The 10,926-nt window shown below is 34.4% G+C and overlaps 1 protein-coding gene and 1 pseudogene across 2 annotated transcripts; both read left to right on the top strand.

Moving 5' to 3' along the window:
• The first annotated feature begins 4,123 nt into the window (after window positions 1-4,123).
• LOC143540788 (uncharacterized) lies at window positions 4,124-6,808 on the top strand. Its single transcript, XM_077033765.1, has 5 exons — window positions 4,124-4,936; window positions 5,824-5,876; window positions 5,970-6,103; window positions 6,218-6,363; window positions 6,457-6,808. Exons 1-5 carry the CDS (start codon window positions 4,171-4,173, stop codon window positions 6,744-6,746), a joined length of 1,389 nt encoding a protein of 462 aa, XP_076889880.1. The 5' UTR covers window positions 4,124-4,170; the 3' UTR covers window positions 6,747-6,808.
• A 1,182-nt stretch (window positions 6,809-7,990) lies between these two features.
• On the top strand, window positions 7,991-8,963 carry LOC143541723 (tropinone reductase homolog At5g06060 pseudogene; annotated as a pseudogene). The gene is made up of 3 exons (XR_013136802.1): window positions 7,991-8,324; window positions 8,412-8,628; window positions 8,716-8,963. The product of XR_013136802.1 is annotated as a tropinone reductase homolog At5g06060 pseudogene (transcript).
• The last annotated feature ends 1,963 nt before the right edge of the window (window positions 8,964-10,926 follow it).

Genomic DNA, 10,926 nt, shown 5'->3' with positions numbered 1-10,926 from the left:
TATATATTTTTACATAATCTATTACTCCTTATTTAGTATTTGAAAAGGAAAGACAGAAAGAATGGAAAATTCTTAAAATAGGTCAAATGGTGAGAGAGAAACTAAAATAGGTCAAATTTCAAAACGTTTCTTAAAATAATACAACCAAAACCATCTTCGTCGATGCATTTGGTTTCCCGCCGACGGATTTCGACCGACACTATAATAATGACACGTGTAAGAGTCTAGCCCCACCCAATAATTTTATGATCAAATCCACCTCCTCCGTTATTTTTGGTGTGAAAAGCGTCTCCGTGAAAACTATCTCCTCCGTAATTTTTGGTCATGTTGTGATCTCCGCTGTGAGTTTCCCAAAACAGTTGAAAATCGTGTTTTTTTAAATTCGTCTGACCAGATGAATTTCATGTGAATTTCATTTTCACATAAAACCCACCAAATCATCATCTTCATCTTCTTTACATTACATAATTTACCAACAGCCTCCTCCCTACCTCCGCCGCCGCCGCCACCCATCTTTTTTTTCGGCGAACTCCAAGACCTCACCCTTTTCCGACGAGCCACAACCACCGCCTGAAATGCATTTGGATTCGGAATTAAAATAACATAATAATCCCATTGTTTTTTAGAATAATCATATATGTTATTAATGCAGTAGCATGATAAGCTGAGTGAACTTGTTGAACTTAAAATAACTAGATACAAAAGTTAACTTTATATTTAAGAGTTTTATCTCTACTTAGCATGTGTAAATTAAAACTTGTTTATGGTCTCGAATTGCTTATAAAATAATATCTATAATATATATAAACGAAAACCCAAAAATCCTAGGTGTCGCGATGTGGTCGCTCCCCATTTTTTTGGAGTCACCAGATTTGCTTGATTTTTAAATGGAGGTTTCTCATGCATTTGACCCGAATTCATGGGTATGAGTCTTACCAAACCCAGATATTCCTTAAACGGGTTATAACATCTCATTAAATCAAAAAATAATATCACCAAATATTTAATTTAAAAATCCTATAAAGTAGGGATATACCCAAAATTAATATCTGATTTATTTAAAAAAAGTTATATATTATTTATAATTAAAAAACCAATTTTATAGTAAAAAAAAATAAACGGGTATGGGTCTCATCAAACCCATATAGCTTTTAAACCAGTTTATAACATCTCATTTATTTATTAAACAATGTATCATCAAACCATAAGTATATTATTAACTTTCATACAATAAAAAAATAATAATTCAAAAAATATATAAATATTATAAACAAATAAGATAAAACAACCCCCCTAATACACGAAAACAAAAAAATCTTACGTGTCGCGATGTGGTCGCTCCCATTTTTTTGGAGTCACCAGATTTGCTTAATTTTTAAATAGAGGTTTCTCATGCATTTGACCCGAATTCACGGGTATGGGTCTCATCAAACTCAGGAATTTCTTAAACGAGTTATAACATCTCATTAAATTAAAAACTAATCTCACCAAATATTTGATATAAAAATTATATAAAGTAGGGATATACTAAAAATTAATATATGATTTATTTAAAAATATATATATTATTTATTATTAAAAACCCAATTTTATAGTAAAAATATAAACGAGTCTTGGGTCTCATCAAACCCATATAGTTTTTAAACCGGGTATTAACATCTATTTATTTGTGAAACAATTTATCATCAAACCATAAGTATATTATTAACTTTTATACAATAAAAAAATAAAAATTAAAAAATTAAATAAATATTAAAAACAAATAATATAAAACAACCCCCGTAATACAGGGGGATAAAACTTATATTTAACATGATCATATGCAACTTTGTAAGACTATCTTTATTTACAATCCAGTCCATTCCAACCTTTAATAAAAAAACATTAATTTATCCCTCTTCAACCTACACAACAACCCAATCCAAGTTTTAACTCTCATTCACAACATAACCTAAACTAATTTTTTATTAAATAAATATGATTTGTGATTTTTTAAAATATAAAAAAAATACATTTTAAAAATAACAAGTTTGCGAACCAATAGTTTTGTATGAGAATCATATTAAAAAATATATTTTTTTAAAGAATTTGATTTTTAATAAAATTTATATCGCAACATTCAAATAAAAAAAATGTTAAGCAAAATTGTATAATTATATTTTTTTAGAAACAATAAATATAAGAAGTTATTACCATAAAATGAAATTATACGTAAAACTAATTGCTAGAAAGAAAAAACGAAAAAGAAAAATTAAATTGAACCAATGAAGTTAAAGAGTGTATCATTCTAAAATAATAACAAAATACTACAACCTACCGTGACTTTGGGTTGTGGTAGCCACCGAGTTGTGGGATTGGATTGCAAAAAAATGAATTTATTATTTTTTTCAATTCCGGGTGGCAAACTCCTCTTGAAAAGGTTACCAATAAAAGTGTCTAAGTAAATCTCACCATTGTCATCAACAACACAATTTGGCTTTCTAAACACCCATACAAAATCAAAATTTTCTGATTAAGGGGGTGTTTTGTGTAAGGTTTTAAAATTGTTTTTTTTGCTTTTTAAAAAACAAAAACAACTTTTTTAAAACTATAGTTTGAAGCTTTTGAAGGAGCTTTGCCAAACACATTTTGTTGTCAACAACCGAATAATCAAATAAGCAAGTTTTAGAAGCTCATCCAAACACCGTTTAAAAAATGGATCAATGAACTTATTTTACTTTGTATAGGTCAAATTATTCAAGCAGTTAGCTCTGAAAAAGAAATGAACCTTATGGTTTACATGGTAGTTTGGTCCATATGTTTGATGAAATGGAAAAAAGAATAGACTTCTTTCATTTGTCGACCCAAACCTTGTTTTATTTTCTGACGAATCCATATGAATTTTCGGCGGTGGTGGTGGCTTGCAGGAAAAGGGTGAGGTCTTGGAGTTCGTCGAGGAAGAAGATGGGTGGCGGCGGCGGCGGTAGGGAGGAGATTGTTAGTAGATTGTGTGAAGAACATAAAGATGCAGATGATGATTGGTGGGTTTTATGTGAAAAGATGAGATTCACTTGAAATTCGTCTGGTTGGACAAAACTTTAAAAAAACTCATGGCGGAGATGAGAACATGACCAAACACCACGGAGGAGATGGTTTTCGCGGAGACGTTTTCACACCAAAAATAACGGAGGAGATGGATTTGATCAGAAAATTATCGGGTGGGGTCAGACTCTTTACAGGTGTAAGTATTTTAGTTAGGCTGTTCAAAACCGGATATCCGAACCTTTCGGATAGTGATTTTCACTATCCAAATCCGAATCCGAATCCGAAACTTCGGATACTCGAAATTTCGAATATCCGAACCTTGAATATCCGAATATCCGAAAAGAAATAAAAAAAATTGTGAGGGTGGGACTGACGGAGACGGGCGATGGTGGTGCTGGCTGCCGTGAGGGTGGAACGAACGACGATGGTGCTGGTGCTGCCGTGAGGGTGGGACGGACGGTGGTGGTGCTGCGACGGTGGTGCAGGTGTTGCGGCTGCCAGGAGTGAGGACGGATGGAGCGATGGTTAATGTGTGAACAGAGGAGAAGAAGCGGTTGATGCTGCTTGTGTTTTGTGTTTGTGTTATGTGTGTTATAAGATTGGTAGAAATAGAGGTAATTAAAACGTGTGATCGTAAAATAAATCAATATTAACTGCTACTTACTTTACTAATAAAGTGGATATTAAATTTAAGATGCAAGGGTTTTGTATTATATATAATATAAAATAAAAATAAAAAAATTAAAATTAAAATACCGGATAATTCGGTTATCCGAAAAATCTGAAAACCGCCATCCGAATCCGAATCTGTATTTTCAGCTATCCGGGATTCGGATATCCGAAAATTCGGATAGTTTGGATACGATTAGTTGGATAATTCAGATACGGATTCAGATTCGGATTAGTTTTGAACCCCTAATTTTAGTGGGAAAAAATGGTTTTGGTTGGATTATTGTTTGAAATTTTTTGGAATTTGACGTATTTTGAGTTTCAAACTCATTATTTTAGGAATTTTATCAAATATATGTACGTAAAAGAATTCAAAATCTGTCCGTTAGAGAAAAGCCCCTTCTTAGGGTTTTACAGTTGAGCTCAAATTCTGCTTTACTTCCCCCAATTTAGCTTCCAATCACTGTAATTGAGAGCATGAAGCTGCAAACCCTAGCTTCACCGCCACTCGAAACCTTAGAACCGATGCTAAACGAGTCAATTTACCACTACCTAGCCGGGTTCCACAAAGGCCGAACCGATTTCTCCGAGCTCAGCTCAATCTTCTTCCGCTTAATCCAGTCGATGACTGACCCACCCCTCGAGTTCATCTGGTTCTATTCCGCCATCACATTCCAACCCCTAACTCATTCTCAACACATTCTGTTATCCATTAAGGACTTGTTTCACTCGTTAGTTTCGTTTCGTGATCCCAACGCTTACGGTTATTCCAACTCGGTTTCGCTCGTTGCGCCGGTTCTGTACCGTTTAGTTAAACTAAAATGTGAGGTTAAGGTTAATGGCTTAGATACTGAGATCATCATAGGTTTAGTGGATGAGATAATTGGTTATGTTATTATGTGTTGTAATGACGGTTTGGTGGAGCGAGAGGTTAGGGTTTGTGATTCGGCGGTGAGGTGCGTTGGGTTGGTGCCGATTTGGATTGCTGACGAGATTAGAAGGAGTGACGGGCGTGTGGATGGGTTTAAGTTGTTTTTTCCGCTTACGAGTGATGAGATTCGGAAGGGGGTAAATGGAGACTGTGGGATGAGTTACCTTGCTGCGGTTGTTATGGTCGAGACGCTTTTGTTTAGGTTGTGTTTGATGTTTGAGTCAGGGGTGTCACGGGTGGATTTGTGTAAGGATCTTAAGAGCTGTGCTGGTCAGATTATTCAGGGGTTTAAGAAGAGTTCGTCGTTTTTAGGTCAGAAAGTTACAAAATCGTTTTGAAGTTTTTGTGAGTTTTTTTTATTAGGATTGCTATATGAGGCATATGAATGAACTTGCAGCCATTGATACTAGACCTATAAGGCTATAAACGAACTAAACGTTCAGTGAACAGTTAGTGAACCGTCCGGCAGGAAGTTCGTTTATGTTCGTTTATTTAATAAACGAACAAATATGAACAAAACTTTTTGTTCATTTAGCTAAACGAACGAACATGAACACATGTCTTGTTCGTTCATTTATGTTTGTGAACGTTCACTTACTTTTCTTTCATATAGACTCATTTATGTTTGTTCGATTACGTTCATTTAAGCTCATTAGTTTACTTTTGCTTGTGTTCACTTGTATACGTTCATTAGTATATACATTTAAATTTTGTTAGCTCATTACAACCTAGTCTTGTTTTAATAACTTTTTAGGCTAGCAAATTGTTCTTCACATAGTTTTAACTGGTTTTAGCTATGAAATTTCATTTATCTATGTTCAGTTATGTTCGTTCACGAGCCATTCGTTTATATTGTTAACGTACGAACGCAAACGAACACGAATATGTTCATTTTCTTACCAAACGAATACAGACAAGGAAACCCTGTTCGTGTAATTGTTCATGTTCGATCGTTCGGTTCGTTTACAAGCCTATTTGATAGCTTATTACATGGTGTAACAGTAGATTTTCTTAATGATTATTAGTACCCAATTTTGTGTTTAATTAATTGCATTCAGGTCTTCATAGACAGTTTCCTCATTGTATTAGATCTGCAAGATATACATTCCAAACTTGTTCCTTGTTACTAGTTTTAGATATGTCATTATTAGTTATTTCAAAAGATGACTAATTATGCTTTTTATAATATTAATTAACAGTTATGCTTTTCAAATTGCTGTTGGAACCAAGTTTGCCTGTTGGAGAGCTTTTTGTGAGTTTTCTATACCAATCGACTTATTATCTTGTCATACTACAATGTATGCCTATATAAGAGACACATATAATATATGTATATTATCTACAGGCTAAACCAGATGAACTCATCCTGAGGCGAGTACTTTATGAAGTTGCATTGGATTTCGGCCCGTTACTTGGTTGTGATAAAGAGATTGTGATTTTATGGTTGTTTGTCACAAACTCAGCATTGCAGTTTGCAAGGTAATTAATGTCTAAACTACCCTTCTGTTTGGATAACGATAACTAATGTCTAAACTACTCTTCTATTTAAATTATGTAGATTGTATTATGATTTGTGAGTTTTTTGGGTTGCAGGGAAAATGATGACCCTGTTGGAGTCGGTTATTATCTCAACGCCTTTTCAGCATCTCAGCTGCCACATCAGATAATTTCATGGGTCACTGGCGTGACAGTTATGAAACCAACCGTACCTGATATTTCCTCCCCAAAGGACATTATTGGTACTTTGCTTTCAATTTTTGTTTAAAAAAACTTGTATATTCTCACACACTCTTGTTAGTACGTTGATTATTTAAAAAAATAAAAAAATGTAGGGTGGCTTTTGATACTGGAACAACAGGGGCTTAAAGTATGTGATCACAACATCTCAGAATTACATGAAAAAACTTTGAAGTGCAAAGATGATGAAGTCAAAGATGGTCAAGCTATGGTTGAAGATATCAAAGTCAAAGATGGTCAAACTATCAACGGGAGAAGAAAACGTGAGAGCACGGGGTTTTGGGAGGTACAGAAGCATATGAAAGTTGTAAATGGGTGCCACGAGAATCTGGGAGATGATGGTAACTCGGTTGCTGATCAAGAAATGGTAGATATGGTTCATTAAGTTGACTCGGTGGTTGTACAATGTTCTAACATCTGAGTGGTTTGTTGCTGCAAAGGTTTAACTTTAGGTCTAACCAAAGTAGACCCATTGAACGGGGATGTGCGTATTAAATAAACAAGTGGATTTCTGGTTATATGATGACTTACTTAATTCGTGTGCAAATGTTAAAATTTGGTCTTGTTTTATATAATATCTAGGGCTGTATAGCAATTCAACATTCTCTTATTCTTGATGTTTTCAATAGAGTATGGCAGAAGTGGCGACAGTTATAGAAGTTGACTCGAGAGCAAACAAAGACGATTGGTAATGTTAATGGTAATGAAAACAGTTTTGTGCCACCGGAGATGGTGTTTGAATTGGTGATAGCATATTATTGCTTTATCAAGAGTGTTTGTCGGAAGACGAACCCCGATTCAATGAAGACGGGATTGAACCCGGTGAGAAAGAATGTGTGTTTGTGCAAAAGGTTCTTAACGGGATTGCTATTCAAGAGGACGGGCAACTGGAAAAAAAGACGGATGTGAGCTTTCGACGGTCCTACATAAAGATGAAGATCAAAAGATACGGCCAACAAACATGCTATAGTTGATTTTTTTTGATAAACATGGAATCTCCTAATTATTTAGCAATTCAAAATAAGGAGATAATGGACAAGTTTCTCAAAGTCTCAAATCCAATATTAAACGCAAGTCCTAAGAAAAGAATATGGAGCCGATTTTTCTTAATCTCCTGTTGTCAATGATCTTTTCGACTTGTTAAAGACTTGAGGACGAGTCTTTATTGAAAACAAGGAGACGGAGAGACCCGACAACAAAAGATTCAAGGCAAGACGACCCTGGTAGTATTGACCAATAGTTGAGCGGGGCAACTCAATTCAACATTTTGAGCGGCTTAAACCCCTATTTAAAAAAAAATAAAATCCATAGCGCTTGCACCAATTAGTCTTATGTATTCTATAGAAAAATGAAAACGTGAAGAAGTGATATTGTTGTAGAATCGTTGCAAATCAGGATAAAAGTGAGTGTAGTTATATATTAATACCTTTTATAATATTATTAAATGCTTTTTTTATGAGTTTTGGTAAGGCAATATTAGATTAAAAGATTTAAAACTAAATATAATTGTTCGGTTGATTAGTCATGATTATCAAACAAGTATTAATCTCATAGGTTTAAGGAAAAGTCATCACAACAATCATTTGACCAAATTGTGACAAACTAATGTATCATATAAACCACAACAAATGTTCATTTTAGACAAAAATTCAATAACATGACAACGGCTGCGGATAATGGTACTGAAACTAGAAGTCCACGATGGTCTCTAACTGGACTGACTGCTCTTGTCACTGGTGGCACACGTGGAATCGGTCGTGCTGTCGTGGAAGAGTTAGCGGAGTTTGGGGCGGTGGTACACACATGCTCTCGCAGTGAGGACGAGCTTAACCATTGTTTACATGAGTGGTCCGTCAAAGGGTTCAACGTCACTGGATCCGTTTGCGATATATCTTCCCGTCCTCAACGCCAACAACTCTTAGAAAAAGTCTCATCTAATTTCAAAGGAAAGCTTAACCTTTTGGTAAGTTATATTATCAAGTAAACATTTTATAAGTCCTTGTAAACACATATCTAACAAGTGTTTTTTACATTACTTATTTTCATTTAGATAAATAATGTTGGGACAAGTATAATAAAACCTACTACAAAATATACTATCGACGAGTATTCGACGCTCATGGCTACCAATTTGGAATCTTGTTACCATTTGTGTCAACTTGCACATCCTCTTTTAAAGGCTTCGCGTGTCAGTAGCATTGTCTTCATGTCCTCTGTAGCGGGTCTAGTTCACGTTTTTTCTGGATCCGTCTATGGTGCCACTAAAGGTATTCATTTTCTCTACTCATTTCGCGGTATGCAAGACTACGATATTAATCTATCATGCAAGATTCATATGTTTTTTTTGCACATAGGTGCTATTAACCAGCTTGCAAAGAATTTAGCATGTGAATGGGCCAAAGATAATATCCGAGTTAATAGTGTGGCACCATGGTTCATCAAAACCCCGCTTGTCGAAAGTGTAAGATACTTTCACACCATACCCTTCCTTCTATACCGTATTATTTACGTTTTGGGTGTTCACCGTTTGGTTGGTTCTAACGTTATTTTTTTCAAAATTCTTATTTGCTATAACGTTTTAAAAATGGATATTGGATTTTAATAATCCAAACTTTGGTCTTTTGGCCGTCATCAATCCCAACTTAAGAAATATCTATGATAATCCCAACTTTCATCATATTGACCACCACCGAGCCTTTTCCGAACGAATAGTAACCCAGTTAATTTGGGGGCAAAATATATCATTTCTCCTAGCTACCGGGGCAAAACAAAATTTCTATTTATTATAAACCAAGTTTATTTTTCTTCTCCGCCTAGGGGTGCAACTGAGCCGAGCCCGATCTAGGCTTGCTTAACTTACATAGAGCTTGAGCTCAAGCTCGGCTTGCTTCAATCTCTATTTCTAAAGATTGAGTTCGGCTCATGAGTGATTTTTCAAGCTCAAGGTCAGCTCGTTTACCATTTATTAATAATTTTTTGTATATTTATTTTTATATATTTCTTTAATTATAACTTTATATAACATGTATTAATTTTTTTCATTACTATATATATTATATTAATAATAATTATATATATTTTCGAATCCTCCCTTCATAAACCTATAATCTGCATGGTGGCGGCGGTGGCCTCGACGGTGTTAGGTTTTTAAGTTTAATTACCTTTTCATCCCCCCCCCCCGCCTCCTCTTAACTTGGAGAAATGCGTATTTTGTTCTAAAACTAACCAGGTTAGTATTCGTTAGAGAAATGCTCGGTGGAGGCCAATAGAGTGAAAAATTTGAGATTAACCTAAGAGAATTTCTTAAATTGAGATTAATATCGGTCAATAGACCAAAAGTTTTTTGATTATTAAAATTCAATATCCATTTTAAAAATGATGAAAACAGTTCATGAAGATTATATGTATCCATAACTGTAAATACCAAAACTGTAAACCGAACTATCAAACTCGTTTTTCTAAACGGTAAACTATGGACGGAACCATACAAAGCCGAACGAAACCAACTAATTCGTTTGTTTTAACCGATAAACACCCCTAGTTGAAGTTTCATGTGAAGATCTTTGGCTAAGATATAAATTCTATGTAGATGCTAAGTGATAAACAAATTTCGAATATGGTGGTATCTAGGACTCCACTGAAACGCCCGGGAGAAGCAAATGAGGTTTCATCAATGGTGGCATTCCTTTGCATGCCTGCTGCTTCTTATATCACTGGTCAAACAATTGTTAATGGCTTCCCATGAACCCAATTCCAATTTAGATATGTGTTTTACCAAGTGACAGTGAAAGTGAAAAAAAAAAAAAAGCCATGTGTTATTGTAAGTGACAGTGAGCGGTATTATTTAATGGATAATATTAATTATTTTTAAACAGTTGATATTAATTACCTTTTAACAATTACTTGTCATTTGAAGTGTCCACTCAAACACTTTTTTTTAAAGCAACTATATTTATGGTAAAAATTTATATCAAAATGTTCGAGAAAAAAAATAAACAAGACTGCATATTTATTATTATCATTATTAAACTATCGACCCCAAGTTATTTGAGAACAATCAAATTAAGTGTTAAATTAAATGTATAATATAAGAAAATAAGAAAACAAATGGAACACTTGTTTGGGCACGAAGAAAAAAATGCAATTTAAAAAGTGAAAATAACTAAAATTATTTTTTTTTTGTATTCATGAGTATGAAAATTCCACGGAGATCCAACTCACGGCCACTTCACACATGATCACATCCTTTGGTGTGACCGTGTGACAAATCCGCAAACCAGACCAGCTCAATATCCGTGTTTAAGGTTTGTATGGGCACTGACGCTTAAACTTCCAATTACTCAAGCCGATCATGGTTTGGAGCCCCGTTTAAACATAAGTTTTACATCAATTGACTCATATTCTCCTACCGATCAAAAAAACTTAAAACAACAGTTTGAAACTCGGATAAAACTTAACGGAGTTAATTTTTTTTTAACGGATGTCCAATAAGAAAAAAAAATGTAAAGGTGGGACTAGTGTCAATTAATTCGATTTTCAGCACACCCTTATACATTTAACCATAA

This window comes from Bidens hawaiensis, unplaced genomic scaffold (assembly GCF_021521415.1).
Source record: "Bidens hawaiensis isolate Kalapana, Puna unplaced genomic scaffold, B.hawaiensis_p1.1 tig00000820_1, whole genome shotgun sequence".
In the NCBI taxonomy this organism is placed as follows: Eukaryota; Viridiplantae; Streptophyta; class Magnoliopsida; order Asterales; family Asteraceae; genus Bidens; species Bidens hawaiensis.
Note: the sequence above shows the minus strand (reverse complement) of the source record. Positions and strands in the feature narration are given on the sequence as shown.